Consider the following 19130-nt stretch of genomic DNA (forward strand, 5'->3'; position numbering starts at 1 on the left):
TGAGAATTCGTCCAAGAAGAGCCTCAAGGTTTCACAAATAAGTCTTTTGGTGACTTAGTAAATCTTTTTATTGTTTTTTTAGCTTATTGAAAACAACTTCTAAATTATAAAAGACACTCTGTATAATCCAAATATTGTTTTTTTTTTTTAGCTTCAAGAGAGAAGATTAGTTTTTCTTCTATATATTACATTTTATTTTATGTTTTGTACACCAAATGTAAATATTTTGATATGCAAGACATGACATGTATATTTATCTCATTGATGAATAAGTATATCTTTTTTATTCACATGTCTTCAGTTCTTTATAAATATATTGTCAACACATGCTAGTTGTACTATATTATTTCATTGAGTGGGAAGTTTTAGGTTAAAGAAACTTTATATAATTTATTGCCTATATATATATATATATATATATATATATATATATATATATATATATATATATATATATATATATATATACTTGCATAGATTATTTCTAATTCGTGATAATTAAAATTGTATATAGAAGCTAATTGGGAACATAGTGAATTTTCATTAAGGTTATTACATATTAAAAGATAATTAGAGCAAGTATGAGTATCAATATTCGTAAAAGTACCAACTTATAAGATTTGTGCAATATCTCTATGTAGTTGAATATGTCGACTACAACTAAGAACATCATAGTAGAACTAAATATGGGTGAGAAACTAAATGGTGATAATTATGAGATTTGGCATTGCAAGGTTCAGTATATCCTTGAAGAGCAAGAGATTCTTGAAACACTGAATCATATCATGTAAGAACCTGAACAAGGGAACTCTTCCCAACATAGAAGAGATTAGGAAGTTTATGTGGCTTAGAAGAAAAAAAAAATCCTTTAGCTCACATTACGTTGTTAAGTTGTATGTGAGATGATCTCTTGATTGAGTATGAGGTATACCAAACTACTCAAGAGATGTGGGATGATCTAAAAGAAAAGTATGGTAGACTTTCAGGTACGAAGTTGAGATAACTTGTAATGAAATTTAGAAATTATAAGATGCGACCGAACCATACAATGAAACAACATCTCAAGGAGATGAAAAGAATCATAAGAGAGCTTAAAACATCTAGACATGTCCTCACTGATGAGCAAAAGTTGAGGCAGGCATCATATCTCTACCAAAGAGCTGAGAACACATGATGGTGAACATGACACATAATGAGAGTGTCAAGACCTTTGATGATATAGTTCCGCACGACTTGTGGTTGCTAGGCCTAATGTACAAGCTTATGTAGTTGAATCCAGTTCACATAAAACTTCTGGCTTTAAGCATAATTAAAAATTCTTTAAGAAGAATAAGAAATCTAATAATGCTTCAAAGAAAGGAAAAATCGGGGCACACAAGAAATTCAAGTGTGTTAAGAGAGATAAGAGCAGGTTGAAATGCTATAATTTTGGCAATAAAAGTCACTTCACTCATGAGTGCACTAAGCCAAAACTGGTATGGTCCTATTCAAATAACTCATGTGCTTATATTTCTAGTTGTGTTATGTAATTGAATCTATTCCTTTGTGGACTGCAAACTTAGCCACCACCAACCATATGGCTAGAAACTGAGTAGCATATGTAGAGTTTCGATGAATTAGTTTCGATATAAGATGGATCTATGTAGGAAACAACTCCAAAGTTGAGGTCAAGGGTATTGGAACATTTAAATTGGAATTACGCAAAGAACATACCCTATTCCTACATGATGTTCTTTATGCTTCAGATATTCGATGAAATTTGGTATCTATGTTAGTCTTTCTTGGCTTAGGTTTCAATTTGAATTTTTATGATTCAATAATGGAGTTGTATTTGGAAACAACATACTATGGTTTTTATTTATTCTAAATGGTTTTATGGTTCTTAACATTGATAATTATGTATTGTCTAATACTAATGATAGTTATTATTCGTTGATGACTACTTTTAGAAATACATGTGATAATGTGATCATATGACATGCTAGACTTGGGCATTTAGACAAGAAGGAATGAATAGACTAGCTAGAGAAAATCTACTAGGTCAATTCACTAAAATTGATGTCCCAACTTGTGAATACTATCTTGCTAGTATGACAATAAGAAAACCATTCAGAAAAGGAGTTAGAGCTAAAATACCATTGCAATTGATCCATTCTAACATCTGTGGTCTTATGAATGTTAGAGTAAGGCATGATGCCTTATACTTCATCACATTTATAGATGACTTTACTCGTTATGGTCATGTTTATCTTATTTCTCATAAATCATAAGTATTAGATTAATTTAGATGCTACATTAATTTAGTTGAGAATCAGTTAGATAAAAAATTAAAACATTAAGAACAGACTGAGGTAGAGAATACTATTAGAACAATTTAAAATTTTATGTGATGAAAAGGGTATTAGTAGACAACTCACTATTCTGGGGACTCTACAACAAAATGGAGTTTCTAAGATTAGGAATAGATCATTTTTAGACATGGTTAGGTCAATGATGGCTCAAGCAAATCTTCCCATTTCATATTAGGAAGATGCATTGTTGACTACTACTTATGTACTTAATTGAGTACCCTCAAAGACTATTATTGCATCTACTCCATATGAGTTATGGAATAACCGAAAACTTGATCTTACCAATTTGCGACTGTAAGGGTCAATGACTTATATTCACAATCCTTCTCATAAATATGGAAAATTAGGTCCTAGAATAAGGAAATTTATCTTTATAAGATACAGTGAACACTCTAATGGGTATGTGTTGATAGGTGAGCATGAAAATGGAATAGTAATTGAATTAGAATCACAAGAAGTTACATTTTTAGAAGATGATTTCCCACGTACAGATCAAATTGATATAGATTTATATCTTTATGAAATAATGGATCTTGACATAAAATCTACACTCAAACAATAATTGATGCTTGAACCTAGTGGAAGTGAACTAGTACCTATAATAAGTACAGTTAAAGAGTCGATGTTGAGAAAAAGTTCTCGACAAATTATTCCTCGACAATGATTTGAGATTGAAGGGGGAATCCATATTGTTACTCAGTATGTTGATGCTGAGCCTAAGTTGGTTTAAGAGGCTTTTACTTGTCCAACTAAGGATGAATAGAGAAAAACAATGGAAGAGGAATTGGAGTCAATGCGAAAAAATCAAGTCTGGGACTTGGTTGATCTGCCTTCAGACTGAAAAACTATTGGGAACAAATGAGTTTTTAAAATTAAATGAAGGGCAGATGGATCCATTAAAAATTATAAAGCTCGACTAGTTGCTAAAGGGTATACCCAATAAGAGGGTATAAACTATGAGGAAACTTTCTCTCCAGTAGTTAGGTTTGCCTCAATTGGCTTCATTCTAGCTATTATAGCTCATATGGATTTAGAGTTACACCAAATGGATGTTAAAACAACTTTCCTTAATGGAGAATTGGATGAAGAAATCTATATGGAACAACCAATAGGTTTCATTATCCAAGGCCAAGAGTGCAAAGTGTGCAAGTTAAATCGATCAACTTATAGCTTTAAGCAATCATCTAAATAGTGGTACTTGAGATTTCATTATGCAATACCTTTGTACAATTTTCACAATGATTGATGAGGACCATTGTGTTTACATTATACAACTAAAGATAAATATGTTTTATTATCTTTATACGTGGATGATATACTTATAGCTGGAAATAATTTGGAGTTTGTTCAAACCATTAAAAGATGGTTATCATCTATTTTTGAGATGAAAGATATGGGAGAAGCATCTTATATTCTTGGGGTAAAGATCCATATAGATCGTTCTAACAAACTAGTGTCTCTTTCACAAGAACACTACATTAAGAAAATCTTTGAATGATTTAATATGCAAGATTGCAATCCCATTGACACTCCATTTGCAAGAGGTGAAAAATTAAGCAAATAAATGAGCAGAAAGATTCTAGAAGAAAAAAAAAGAAAATGAGTAATGTTTCTTACTCCAATGTTGTTCGGAGTCTAATGTATGCTACAATGTGCACAAGACCGGGCATCTACTATGTTGTTAGGATGGTTAGTCTTTACCTAGAAAATCCTAAAATAATTTGTTGGAAAGCAATAAAGAGCATTCTTAGGTATCTAAAAGGCACAAAAGACTATTCTCTTTGTTATCAAGGCAAAAAAATTGCGTTTGGTGGGTTATTCAAATGCCAATTGGGTAGGTGATCTAGATGAGCGCAAATAGCATTTGGATATATATATATATATATATATATATATATATATATATATATATATATATATATATATATATATATATATATATATTCTTGATTAACAATGGTGTTATCTATTTGAGAAGCAAGAAACACACTTGTATAGCTTTATCAATCATGGAAGCTGAATTTACTACTTGTTCAGCTGCAGTACAAGAAGTTGTATGGTTGAGATGATTTTTGAAAAGCTTGGGAATGGTCAAGAATGCTTTTGGGCCCACAACAGTCTATAGTGACAGTCAAGCTGCAATCACTTATGTAAAGGACCTAAAATATCATAGAAGGACTAAGCATATATATACTAAGAATAATTTTATAAGAGATATCATTGCACAAAATGATGTGATCCTGAAATATTTACCTACATGTGAGATGGTTGTTGATCCATTCACAAAATCCATTTCGAGAGACATGTTTTTTGTACATGTAAAGCCATTAGGATTGCGTAGGTTATAATTTATGTTGATTATATGACATGGATCATTATTGATTGGATATAAGATACTTTGTTAATGATCAAATGAAATGAGTATTCGTTATTCATATCATTGAGTATGTACATGGTACTTATACATATATGCTCTTAAATGTATGTCAACAAGCAGAGGTTGGCTCTCTCACATGAGCAATCACCCCAATCAATGCTTTATGAGTTGGGATGAGACATGGTATACTGATAATGATAAATTAGTAAAAAGTATACAAAGATAATAAGTGTCACCTTAATTAAGCATCAAGATGAGGTCAATAATAAATGACATATTGACTTAATGTAATCGCCCACAACTACATTTGCTTGTTTGAACTGGACTTGAGTTTTAACATAAAAGGTTTGAGGAGAACCATAGATGTGAAACTCAAACAAGTTGTTGGTATGAAGCTCTTAGTTGAGCTCTGTATAGTGGTAATTTGACATACACTCTCTAAGTAAAGAGAAACCATCATAACATGTATTTTCATATTACATGTGTTTGAAAGTGACTAATAAGGAAAGTGAGTGATTCATCCTTACATTCTCACTGTGTGAGATCCTTAGTGCTTATTACAATTATAATAGCCTACTATTGTACTCTCTGTATTTTTGGCTATGTTTTGAGGTGACAAATTAATGCTGCTACTTTGGTATGTTTCTAACATAAATAAAATAATTTATCCTTATGGGACATATTGGGCAAGCAATTAATTTGAATCTAAAAGACATGAGTTTAAACGATTTTTTTTTTTTTTTTTTGAGCTACATTGATAAAGATGTGTTCACAATCAACCGATTATATTGTTTTTGTAGCTAATATATTTGTGAATACATTTATAATGTTGTGTAGTATGCAGCTTTAAGGGATTAAGTCTATACATTAAAATGTAACTAAATAAATTTGGGGTACAATGAGGCATGATTATAATTGTTCACTCATAATTTTGGGCTTATGCTATTATGTATCCTTAATAGGTACATACCTTTATAAGCTCTCAAAATTGTAGATGTGCTCGCATGGTCACACGACCCATTTGCCTATATGAATCACCTTAAAAATCCTGAGAGAATGGACTTGGTTAATTATTGATTGGTTGTATCAACTCATTTTTTGCAAGTGAGAGATGTTGGAGTTAGGTGGGTGCCCAAGTCAGGCTAACCCGACTCGATCCAACAAATTAGAGATCTAGGGGAGCAATTTTTGGGAGTTGAAACTGCTATAAATTGCCCAAAAACCACCCCACTATATATATCTCACTCTCTCTTAAACTAGAGAACTTAAAAAGAAAAGTTCTCTAAAGAGTAGGTGAAAGGTTTTTGTGCTGTGAAACGAAATAGTTCTCGATTTGACAATGGTTCCATTCACGACCTAGGGTGAAGAATTGAACAGTGAAACAATTTTTTATTGGATCCTGGATTTTTCAAAAGGTAATAGGAAGATTTCCTACAATCTTCATAATTTTTTTATTATTATTAAGAATGAATAATATAATTTTAAATATTAATTTTAAATAATAATTTTAACAATATTTATTTAAAATAAATAATGAATAAAGTTTAAATTTTTTAATATGTTAATGAGTCAAGTTTTTTTTATTGCATGTACATAACATTTTAGAATGCTTTGATTTGATCTACAACTAATTTAATCAATTTTTTGAATTCAAAATTATTCTTAAAAATTTAAAATTTCATTAATGAATATTATTAATTATGTCTTATTTATTTACCTAAATTCAAAATGTGTATTTGTGTGTATGAGAGAAATAGTAAAGTCATGACTAATAATATATCAGTTTTGATCTTCTTTTTTTTTTTAATGATTGGATCTATTTTTCAAGTTCTAAATTATTTTTAAAAATTGTTAAGCCCATTAATAAATTCATTACAAAGTATCACTTGATTTGAAGTTCATTCTTATAGTGAGAAAATTTACAAAAATAAAAAAAAATATAAAAAAAAGGTTATTATGAACTAATAATTTTTGTCCATAAATTTCCGGTATTAATGAGTTTACTGTTTGAGTTTCAAATTATTTTTAAAAATTACTAGACTCGTTAATAAATCCAACACAGTAAATTTTGTTTAATTTGTAATTTATTTGCTTAGTTAAAAAAATAGAAAATAATGATTCTATATGTTAAAGAAAAACAATAGTCATTTTAGACATTTTTGCCTATAAAACTCTAGTATTGATTGCATCATTATTTGAGCTTTAAATTATTTTTAAAAATTATTAGACTTATTAATGAATCTACCGTAAAAGAATAAAAAGAATAAAAATTACTAGTCTTGTTTAATTTGGAATTCATTTGCGAGTTAAACAAAATAATGATTCTATATAAAAGAAAAACAATAAAGTCGCGACCAATTTTTGTTCAAATTTTTTTTTATTAATTGGTTTACTTTGAATTTTAAATTATTTTTAAAAATTATTAGATTCGTTAATAAATCCAATGCATTAAGTTTTGTTTACTTTGAAGTTCATATGACTAGAGAAAAAAATATATAAAAAATAATTATATATAAAAGAGAAACAATAAAGTTGTTCTAAACCAATTTTTATTCATAAATTTCTAATATTAATTGGTTCACTATTTGAGTTTTAAATTATTTTTTTTAAAATTAATATACTTGTTAATTCAATGTATTAAGTATTGCTTAATTTGAAGTTTATTTGTTTAACAATATATATATAAAGTTATTGAGTTCCATAATTTTTTTAGTATTAATTAAATCGATTTTTTTGTTTCAAAAAATTTTTGAAAATTAATAAATTTTATTTATTAGTTTGATTTGAAATTTATTTTCTTAATAAAAAAATTTTAGAAAAGTTTAAAAAAATTTAGAAAAGTACATGTAATTTAAAGGAATATTATATTTTAAGATTTATGATATTGGTATTAGATTATGAAGACAAAAAAAGAATGATATCATATTCAATTTTACTTTTTATAATTTTTAAAAAAATTTTATATATATCTAAATTTTTTAAATTTAGAAAACTTCTACTTGTGTTCTAAAAGTTTGTCTATTTTAATTTATTTTTTAAATTTATTTTCAAATAACAATGTGGAAACAAAATTTGAAATCTTTAAAAATAGTTTTCTATTTTTATCATACACCAAGAGTCTCTAAATTTCTAACGTCCGTAATGGCTTATGATTAATAATTTTTTGACTAAAAATAATCAGTGAAGTTGATTGCTATATATCCGCACACTTTACTACTTTAGTGTGTATTTGGGATGAGGGCAAATCAATCCCCAGTTTGGATTCGGATTTAACCTGAAACCCATCTCTGCTCTCTCCTCGATGGGGTTTGCGTTCAAACCCTAACCCAAGTTTTTTTTTTCTTTTTTTTTGAGATTTGGAAGTAGAAGGTGAGGTGTTTGTTTCATGTTTCGAGTTGGGATTGTTAGATTTTGTTTGTTTCCCTTTTGAATCAAATGAAATTTTGTTGGCTGGTGATGTTATGTGTATTTCTGATCGTGATTGAGTTTTCTTTGGTTTTAGTTCTTTGATGATACACCCTGAAAATTTAGCGTTTGAATGGTGCTTTTCAAGGTGCTTGAAGAAAAACCCAGAAAATTATTTGATGAAAAACTTCGGTGTGGTTGATTTGAACGTCAAACCCTTCCATTTACATCAGGTGGCAGAGTAATGCTATCTTAGTCCTTTTATCTTCTTCACTGAACTTTTTCAAGATTCTGTTGGGTGGTATCCGATTCAATGCAAATATTATTAGGGTAAATTGTTGTTTGATTCTGCATGGAATGTAGATGTATCACTACTATTTCCATGGTTGCATTTGGATTTGGATTTGGATTTAGATTTAGGGTTCATTTTAGATGGATATGTCTAAGATTTTTGAGCTGGATATCTATCCAATTCAGCCCTCCCACATCTTGATCGGTCAATTTATATTGAAAGTCAAGGCACTGTTGTGAACAGCAGGGGACTTATTAGATACCATTGATTGATTCAAGCTGATGTTCATGAATCATCTTCTTGAATCATGCATGCATCAAATTCTCAGTCTTGGAGAACACTTTAATTGAGCCATCCTACTGTTTAATGCTATGCTTGTAGTCCCTTCAGTATGAAACTTTATAATTCTAGCATTTTTTTATCTTAGTTGGGCATGACCAAAACCATCTCAACCAATTGTCTTCAGTATTGTCCTCAATTGTTATTAGCTTTCAGTTCATATGAATGTGTTTTTTCCCAGTTTTGCCTTCTCTTCTGGTACATCTCATCCATCTTGGCATTCTTACTTTAAATAAGCTTATATTGTGGATATCATTTCTTGACTGTTGAGTAAATAATTTTCAGTTTGTTGGTTAGGATTCATCATCCATCACGTTTGAAACACCTTTCAATTTAATCTTTCCCATTTTAGCTAGGTTACCAACATCTTCAATCTATCCCACTTTGTAGATGATTAGGCTGATATAAAGCAAGCAAACACTCATGGGTGTCACCAGGTTATCAATTTCAATAAATTCAATGGAAATCAAACTTTGGTGATCACCTGTCTTGCTTAAGTTCAAGAAAAAATGTTATTGTTTAAGAAATGCTACAACAGGCACATGTTCTTGTTTAAGAAATGCTAATAAGCATGTTTTTGGTGTAAACTCATCAATTTGAAATAAAGGGAAGTGTTTCCAAATATAGATTTTCCTAACTGATCTAAAATTTAGCAATGATGTGACTATTAGGCATTTTTTTTTTCTTTTTTGTAGAAAGAGGATAAGCATGTTATTGAGTGATCACATAGATTTTGAATGTGTTTGGCAATGATTTTAGAAAGTGTTTCTAGCCTTTCTAATACTTGAAAATTTTTATCTTTCAAGTATTAAAGATGCTAGAATCGTGTTTGACAGTGATTTTAGGAAGTGTTTTTAGTCTTTCTAACACTCAAAATTTTTATCTTTTAATTATTAAAGATGCTAGAAACACTTGTTAGAATCATTGCCAAACACACTCTTCGAGCCCATTTGGCAGTGATTTTAAAAAGTGTTTTTAATCTTTTTAACACTTAAAAATTTTTATTGTTCAAGTATTAGGAAGGCTAGAAACGTATTCTAGAATCACTACCAAACGCACTCTTCATCTAATAGCAAGTGTTTTTGAGCTGCCTACTTTGTTCATTCCATGTCAGGACTGATTTAAAAGCTTCCAGCAATATGTCTTAACAATTTATGCACAGTTCTCTAGATCCTAAACTAGATCTCTCTTTTGCAGGAAATGACATTCTTGAAGCATCTTTATGGTGACTTGAAGGCCCACCTTTTAGTGTTGTCGTTGTACAGCTCTAAAGTATTTTCAGGTCTGAAGTAAACCCCAGAAATTTTCTTCATCCTTGTCCCTCAGTGAGAGCTTGATACTCCATATCTCATTATAGTCCATCAGAGAAAAATTGATTTGCTTAATTGACAAAAATGACAGAAAACTTCAGCTACACAGCTTGCAGACAGTTATCTCAAATGTTTTTGGCGATACTTTTCTTTCACAGTTCTGAATATGTCATTGCAGTCAACATTCATGGAAGGTCGAATGTAACTCTCAAGTCTCTTTTGATCAGTAAAGCTTATTTGCTGGCAATGGTTTGTTCACTGCTGGAGTACTTTGCTGAAATTGTTTTATTTCCCGGGTTAAAGGAAATTTGGTGGATAAGCAACTCAGGCCTTGCAATGGTTGTAATTGGGGAAATCATAAGGAAAACAGCAATTTTAACAGCTGGGCGGTCCTTCACTCATCTTATCAAGGTTTATCATGAAGAGGATCACAAATTGGTAACTCATGGAATCTATAGATATATACGTCACCCAGGATATTCTGGTTTTCTCATATGGTCTGTTGGCACTCAGATAATGCTCTGTAATCCCATCTCCACAATTGCATTTGCAATTATCGTCTGGCACTTCTTTTATAAACGAATACCATATGAGGAGTTTTTCCTGAGGCAGTTTTTTGGGTCAGAGTACGAGGAATATGCACAACTGGTGCCTTCTGGGGTGCCGTTTGTGAAGTGAAGGTATGTGAAACTTGTGACAGAGTAAACAAAAAAAATTGTTACATTTTCTGGAAAAGGAAGTTTAAATATGATTGAAGCTGAACAGTTTAATGGCTGGCAGGAATAACTAGTTATTTATCCATTTTTGTACTGGCAGACCCCAGAAGAAAAGATGGGGCTTTGAACATTCTCCTGTCATGGATTGATGAAGCAACACTAAAATTTATTTCTTGGTGTGATTGTGCAGGGAGAAGAGTGCATGAGGAATGCTGCAGTGAGCAACTATCAGAATGATCCAAGAAGATGATAGTTGGATAATGATGTGGTCTTCCTGACTTGCAAATTTTGTTCTTTGCTGAACTGACATGCCCTTAGGTGGTGTTTTGTATATTTGACTTAATTCTACATAGAACTTAAAACTAAATAGTCCTTGTGTTAAGTATTAAGTTTGTTTTTTTAATATCTTATTTCTATTAAGTATTAATAAGTAAAGAAAAACCAATACGTTATTTTTAGCATTTAGATAAAGTTAAGATATTTGATTTTTTTTATTTAGTAAAAAAATTTAAGAAATAAATCATAAGTTAAAAAAAAAATAAAAAAAACAAACGATTTAAAATTTAAAAGCAAGTTGATTTCATTAGAAAGTTAAAAAAAACAAACAACACCCTAGCCTCTATTTTGTTTTCTTCATTCAATAATAATAAAAAGTATAACATTTGATATGTTTTGTTTTAGATATGATTTTGCTTTTGGATGGATGTAAAGTGAAAGGTGAATTCCAAACTGAAAGAATGAGGCTGTTAGCCTGTTATATCTTGCTCGAGAATACGGCGATCCAAGTATTTTACTATGATTGTTTTCAAGTATTGTCAACTGGGTTCTAGGATGAAGTTTGAACTAATCTCATTAGATTAGAAGTTGAACGTCTCTACATCTTTAATATTTGCTTTCAAGTATATTTAGAGTGGCATGTTGCAGTGTGCCATAATCGAATGTTTCAATGCAAAGCAGCTCATGGAGCCTATACCCAGGGCTACAGAATAGCATGTCATGAAGGAGCTTCCTCGATAGAATTGAGAAAGGAAAAAACTCGTTAAGGCTCTGCGAACACAAGGCATCCACACAAGAAGAAAACAAGTTCTTTCCAGATCTCTCTTTCTTATAATAAATGAGTGTGGCAGCCACATTCGTTCTCATAATCATGTTTCTGAGAAGTAGCTGAATTCTTCATTTCAAGTGCTGTTCTTTTTAGTAGAATCAATTTCTTTTGAGACCCAATTCTATTTTACTCTGCTAATACATTAAGCATTTTTTGTTTCTCAATTTGCCACCATCATTATTATTCCCCAAAATTCCAAGTAAAGGAACCAGTTTTACAATTTTGTAGCAAATTGGCCGCGAGGAAGCGCTCTCCAACCAATATCTCGGCGGTAGAACCCTCCTGGCCAGTTGATTTCCTCAACGGCTCGGTAGGCTCTCTCCTGTGCCTCTTCAAGATTTTTCCCCTTGGCAGTAACTCCCAGAACGCGACCCCCAACAGCAATGAAGTTGCCATCTGAGTCGAGATTTGTTCCAGCATGAAACACCTTGACAGATGGAGCAACAAGCTCTGCTTCTTCAAGATTGGAAATCACAGTTCCCTTCTCATAGGACCCAGGGTAGCCTTTGCTTGCCATTACCACCACCATGGCAGACCCTGGGGACCAGTTCAGAGATACCCCACTTAACTCTCCTTTACAAGCTGCAAGCAGAACTTGGGCCAGATCAGACTCTAGCCGAATCATTAGCACCTGGGAATCATGAAAATAAATAAATAAATAAAAATACAGGCCATCGACCTAATAACACAATGCATACACCATCATTTATCAAGAAAAATTATGCCAATGGTCTATACTTCAATTCTCCATTGGTTGTCATTTACACAAGGTCATGCAAATGCATTTTCAAAGCATCTAGATTGAGTAGGCAACAACCCACCCACCAACCCCAATCCCAAGAGAAAAAAAGACATGTAGGGTGCATTTGGTATGTGAGAATAGGAGCAGAACTAGGATGGTGATGAAGGTAAATCTCAATTCCACGTAGGAGAGCGGAATCAAAATCCTAGTGAGTGAGATTTGATTTTCATGCTAATCAAATTTTTTATTCCCATTCCCATTCTAAAGACAAATCCAAACACATAAAGAATGGGAATGGAATTGACTTCCCATTCCCATTCTCTATTCCAATAATATTTCAACATACAGACTGAAACCAAATTCTTAACTGTTCAGAAATCCTAATAATCATTTGATGGCACCAACATACACAGAAAGAAACTAAATTCATAACCGTTCATGTGTAAGATTAAGTTCTCAAGAGAATAGCATATGCCAACAGGTTCAGTCCCTCACATGGATCAAATGGTCAGCTGATGTGCTATGACTATACTTAGAATATATGCTTTATCATGAGTCAAGTATCAATGACTAACCTGGCACTCTGGATCTCCAAATCGCACATTATACTCAATTAGCTTAGGTAATCCAGACGTCTTCTCAATCATGAGCCCAGCATACAAAACCCCAACAAACCTACAACCTTCTGCTGCCATTCCTTTTACTGTAGGGATAATTATGGATTTCATGACCAAAGACTGAAGTTCTTCTGTTATGATGGGTGCTGGAGAGTATGCCCCCATCCCACCAGTATTGGGCCCTGTATCACCATCACCAACTCGTTTGTGGTCCTGAGCAGATTCTAGAGGTATGGCATTCTCTCCATCAACCAGAGCAAAAAAGGATGCTTCTTCTCCTTCCAGAAATTCTTCAACAATGACCTGGGAACCAGCAGAACCAAAAGCACCTTTGACAAGCATGGAGTCAACAGCTTCGTATGCCTCATCCAATGTCATAGCAACAATAACTCCTTTTCCAGCAGCCAATCCATCCGCCTTTATAACAATTGGTGCCCCTTGCTCTTGAATATACTGCTTTGCAGCAGCAGGGTCTGTAAAAGTTTGATACTGCAGCAATCAATTAAAGCATTAATAAAGAGTATTTTATGGGGTTATGGGGAAGCGCTGACATATAAATGATAAAGCAAATAAATGTTAATTTGAGAAAAATGGAGTGAGGAAAACATGTCAATCACTTAGTCAAGGATTAATTAGAGTGGACATTTTTATATGTAAAGATAATATACCAAAAAAGCACAAGCGGAAGCACAATCTAAAAAGATGGAATAGAATTGGAGTCTTGGACTACCCCAAGCAAAATGAAATACAGAAGGTGAAGGGAAGGAGAAAAGAGGGTTCAAAGCTCACTACCTCACAATGCTTCTGAAACTGCTAATAAAGTCCAGAAGAGATCCCTACCACTAGAGATTCAGTCTCTTTGACTAAAGATTAAATCTAAGAGTGTGTTTGACGGTGATTCTAGGAAGTATTTCTACCATTTCTAATACTTGAAAATTTTTATTTTTCAAGTATTAGAAAGATTAGAAACACTCTCTAAAATCACTGTCAAACGCACTCTAAATAACATTCTGGTCATGGAGAATCTAAAGTCTGATAGCCTAATTACAGTAAATTGCTTTCTGACACCAGCACAGGCACTAAGGCAGCGCACTAACTTTCTGGTAATATGAAACCGAAAGCAATCACTGTGGGTACTAAAGTCTAAAAAACAAAGAGAGAAGAAAATGACACCCATCATCTCCTTACTAAGATCAAAACTGATAGAAGCAAGCTGACATACTCATATTCATGATAAAAATGCCAGCAACAAGCAAACATGCTCTGATTTTCATAAATAAATAAAAAGGGGGGGGGGGGGGGGGAGACAAAAGGAAGGAATCATCACACTTGTGTAACTGAGATCAAAATAAACAGACAGACCTTAGCAGTGGGAATCCCATATTTGTCACACAAATTCTTCATGAAGTTCTTGGAACCTTCTAACGCAGCAGCTTCCGATGAAGGGCCAAAACTGGGTATTCCAGCCTTAACTAGATCATTTGAGAGACCGGCAACAAGAGGAGCCTCTGGCCCCACAACAACTAGTCCTACTCCCCATTTATGGCAGAAGGAGATCACTGCTGAGCTGTCAGAGATGTCAAGGTCTGAAATACAAGTGGCATCTCCTGAGTTGGAAATCCCAGCATTTCCAGGTGCACAGAAGACTGCATCACAAGAGGGAGATCGCTTCAAGGCATAGCATAGAGCATGTTCCCTTCCGCCACTGCCAATGACCAGCACAACCACCCTATCTTCAACAGAGCCAATAAAAAGAGATGGATCAATGAATGATGAAGCATGAACAAGTAAATAAGCCATGAGACCAACTGTTACACTGTCTCATATGTTTAAGAGAATAATCAGATACAATGAATCTTGAATCAATATTCCAAAGTTTTATTGATTAAAAAAAAAAAAAGAGTATACCCACTTGTAAAGAACAAAACAAATGCATGCATATGCAAATGAAGAGACACTCTAACAACCATTTTGATAGTTTTAGCTAACAGCCTAACACATAGCTTTCAAGCCTCAAAATTACTTATTCTTAGCATAACCACAAGCTTGTGTTTAGATGCCTCAATTTGATATGGGATTTAAATTTCTAACTCCAGGTGTCATGGATTTTTCAAAGGAGACCTGCTCTGTCTTTGAAATTTAGGATTTGTTGTCAGGTTACATCCAAATACAGATCTGCATTACGCAAGTGTTAACAAACAATGAATTGAATCATAGCCCAGCCTGTCTAAATCTTCTGGAAGTTTGGATAGACAACAGAGTAGAACAAAAGCTAGAAGTGTTGAAATATTTTAAAGTCTCTACTGCTGAGCATGTTTTGCATTCACTGTCAATAATGTTCCTCTGACTGAATTCAGCCCCTTCTGAGTAAATTTTCTCTAAGTGCCAATAAAATGTGCATCATCAAACCAACAGCCTCACTGAATTTTTCCTTCAGAACCTTATTTAGCCATCTAATATGCTCTAGTAAAGAAGAAATCTCAAACAATACCAGCAGATTAAAAAGCAATAAACAAGCGCATGTGCAGAACATCATCATGGAAGTATAACAGGTTAAGAAAGGAGTTGGCTATGCCAGGTGAACGGGTACAACTACATTCACTTGGAAGGGAAATAGGAATTGCCACAAAAACAAGCCTCCAATATGGCACAAGTCTAGACATTTCCTTCCCAACAATTCTACATATTTTCTTTAATGTGAGAATCAAGCATGCAACTTTGAAAAAATTCAATAGCTTTCAAATGATCCAATGACAAGGGGAAATGATTGATCAGGTGATTGATCCACTTTCCCAATGCATAGATTGAAATACTAGAGGGTGGATTTACAGTCAACTCAATATATTGTGCAGTTACTCATACAAAATTAGTATGAACCATGAAATAGTTGGATCTAGCCACCTTTCTATGTATTCACAGTCAAACTGAAAGAAATTATAGCATTCTAAACTCACTTTCATAAGTTATATTCTATTACAAAAAGACTAAGGGGTATCCCCTCTGTGAATACTTTGCCTATGCTTGAAAAGAATTTAGAGCAAATTAATATAATCATTAAATATGTGGGAGAATTTGCTGGAGAATGAGGAAGCAAGTAAAATCTAACATTAAACTTGCATTGTTTGCCTCGTATAAGTATAATGGCCTCATTCCCCAGCTCACAAGGGGTAATAAAGATCATGAATTTCATATTTCAGTGAAAGAAAATCCAGTCTGGTTAGCCTTGAGCAAGTATAAAAGCTAGGAGTCTTGGCACCCTTTGTATACATCTTGTGTACTTTGGTGTGTTTCTTTGCTAGGCGTTCTTAATATCTTTTTTGCATGCCGATAAATAAATAAAATAAAAATAAAAAATCTAAATAAAGGCTAGAAGACCAACAATGCAGTTAACTCTTAACTGACATTTAGGAGCAACAAAATGTACCAGACTGACATCTTTAACTAATCGATGATGTGGAGAAACAAAATCTTTGCTCAAGGAGGTAGCCCACACACAATTTTGTGTATGAAATAATAGTCTTGAGGAGGAAGATCCTTGGTTATTGAAGCAGCTCAACCAAAGCAAATCTTCTGCCTTCAAATCAAGGTACGATTTTTAAATGCTATGATCTATGGGTGGGTTGAATGAATAATTTTTATGCTGTGTTCATACACTCCGAATCCAACATTCCCAACAACTGAAAATTTTGTTCCAAATTAGCCTAACTGAAGGGCTCTTATCCCAAAAGTTTTTAAATTTAAAGTGTTCAAATTGGAAAAAGATCACAAACACCAAAACCATTTGCATAATTTGTATAGGAGCTAACGCCAAATTCATCATAGGAAACTGTGACCAAATGCAGTTGCACTTCAATATCAAATGCAGGAAAATGGTGAATTTTTTTTTTTTTTTAAAAAAAAAAAAGGACAGAAACAAGACAGACTAATAATATAAAAAAAATCACAACAATAAAGACACTGTTAACTTTGAAAGAAAATATTTCCTTGATTGCACCCAAAAAAACAAAAAACAAAAATAGATAAACCTAACCACAATCAAGCTCAAGCAAGTTTCAAACACAGCATCAAAAGAGAAGGATAAATTCTGACAAAACCCAATGATGGCCCAATAAAAAGGAAAAAAACAAAACCCACAGTACAACTAATTCACAAAAGGCGTAAACCCTTTTAATGGGGATAATATCCTTAATCACAAACCCACAATAGAGTAAATACCATTAGAAAAATTAGGATTTTGGTTACCAGAGGCAATGTCAGATTGTTCTGCTTTCACTGAGACAGAATGAAATTGGAATGGCGTTGATAAAGAAGCTGCGGAGCCACTGAAATGGCGAAGTTCCCAAGGAATAGGGCGATTTTTTGTGGAAATGGAAGCTCCTGCAATGAAAGATGATGAAGTTCCAAAGATGCTGCAGTTACTTGGTAGGAATGGCTTTGAAGACAGATGAAGATTGTGGAGAGTTCTTAATCCACAAGTCCCAATGCTGTTCAATGACATGCAAGCCATCCCAAAAAGCCCCTGAATTTTCCCAAATATCAGTCTTTATTATAGCTTCAAAGAAAAATGTGGTAAATTGAAATACTAAACTTGATGTTGAGAGGAAAAAGTAATGAAAAACACAAGCTTTAGAAGACGAAGAGGAGAGATAGAACGATGACAGACTCAGACCTGACTTTGAATCGTAGAAAGGTTGGCCTTGGGGCCTTGGGCCTTGGTAGAGAGGCTAGGGTTTTCGGACAGAGGCTCCAAAGAAAGGAAAGAGTAGAGGGACCAGTAGAGTGCGTCACCGCCTCTTTTATTCTTCCCCTTTTCAAATCAGGATTTGCTATGGTGGCTCGCTTATTTATTACTCTTGGATTCGTAGAGGCCAGACAATCTTCTAATTTTTTAAAAGCACCTTCTACATTCAAACTTCAAACATTCTTCATTTTTTTAAAATTAGGAGTCTTTTCTCTATACATTTTTCAATTTCAATGGCTACTAATGATCAATTACAAAAATATAGATTTTTACGAATACATCTATGATTAAATTTTATGGATAACCAGGATGCCTCGAAACATGCCGATAAAATTTTTGATAAATAATATCAGTGGAATAAAAATTGATCCAAGCTCTTAAAAATATATTTTTTTTAATGATATTATAATTTTAATAATATATATATATATATATATATATATATTAAAGTTGTTTTATTAAATATATATATAGATATGGACTTGCATTTTTCATATATGTCATTCTATGACGATACTTGTTTTTTATTGGAGAAAAAATTATTTCTGAAAAAGTCAAATTATAGTATATATTTTTTTATTTTTTTAGAAAGATATATAAATTTATTTTTACTTTTTTTTATTGTTATCTTGAAATTTTGTTTTATTTACTATTTAAATTTTGGTATAAACATAAAAAAATTTCTTCTTCTTCTTTTTTGTTTTAAAAAAAAAAAAAAAAACATGGGACGGATTTTAAATCATGTAACCTAATCAACCAATCAACCCAAGTTCAATCTCACTAATCCAAGTTTAACTTGACCAACTCGAATTTAACTCAAGTTTAGAAAAATAAGGTTGGGTTGGACTTGGATTGTGCACCTAAGGTTAGAGATTGGATTGAATGTTTCTTAATTTGAGCTAAGCTCAAGTTTACAATTAACACGATCAACCCTAACACTAAGGTAATTGTAAAAGCAACTTATAAGAATATACATAATTAATGCATAAGAAATAGACAAATTGATTTATTAGAAAAAATGTTTATTATTTCAAATATCATAATATGTTATAAATATTTATGGCTGTGGGTGACAACACTATTACCATGTTTATACTGTTACCATGTTGGTATTATCCCTTAGCCTATAAATAAG

The 19130-nt window shown here is 32.5% G+C and overlaps 2 protein-coding genes across 6 annotated transcripts in view; one reads left to right on the forward strand and one right to left on the reverse strand.

Annotated features, from left to right (window-relative positions):
* LOC117926662 (protein-S-isoprenylcysteine O-methyltransferase B-like) overlaps positions 1-11193 on the forward strand; it is a 54154-nt gene extending 42961 nt beyond the window's left edge. The window contains exons 1-5 of one of the 5 annotated variants that reach the window (XM_034845852.1): positions 7944-8097; positions 8282-8366; positions 9962-10046; positions 10166-10754; positions 10981-11193. In XM_034845852.1, coding sequence (XP_034701743.1) covers positions 8313-8366; positions 9962-10046; positions 10166-10752 — 726 coding nt within the window. In that variant the 5' untranslated portion in view covers positions 7944-8097; positions 8282-8312 and the 3' untranslated portion in view covers positions 10753-10754; positions 10981-11193. Of the gene's footprint in view, positions 1-7930; positions 8098-8281; positions 8367-9961; positions 10755-10980 lie in introns of those variants that run through there. The other 4 variants (XM_034845854.1, XM_034845853.1, XM_034845855.1 and 1 more) reach the window with 4 other exon arrangements.
* Positions 11194-11863: 670 nt separating this feature from the next.
* LOC117926661 (phosphoribosylamine--glycine ligase) lies at positions 11864-18068 on the reverse strand. The gene is made up of 5 exons (XM_034845850.1): positions 17924-18068; positions 17497-17773; positions 14617-14987; positions 13213-13743; positions 11864-12526 (listed from the first exon to the last, which is right to left on the reverse strand). Exons 2-5 carry the CDS (start codon positions 17759-17761, stop codon positions 12110-12112), a joined length of 1584 nt encoding a protein of 527 aa, XP_034701741.1. The 5' UTR covers positions 17762-17773; positions 17924-18068; the 3' UTR covers positions 11864-12109.
* Between the last annotated feature and the right edge of the window lie 1062 nt (positions 18069-19130).

Source organism: Vitis riparia, chromosome 12, assembly GCF_004353265.1.
Source record: "Vitis riparia cultivar Riparia Gloire de Montpellier isolate 1030 chromosome 12, EGFV_Vit.rip_1.0, whole genome shotgun sequence".
Lineage (NCBI taxonomy): Eukaryota > Viridiplantae > Streptophyta > Magnoliopsida > Vitales > Vitaceae > Vitis > Vitis riparia.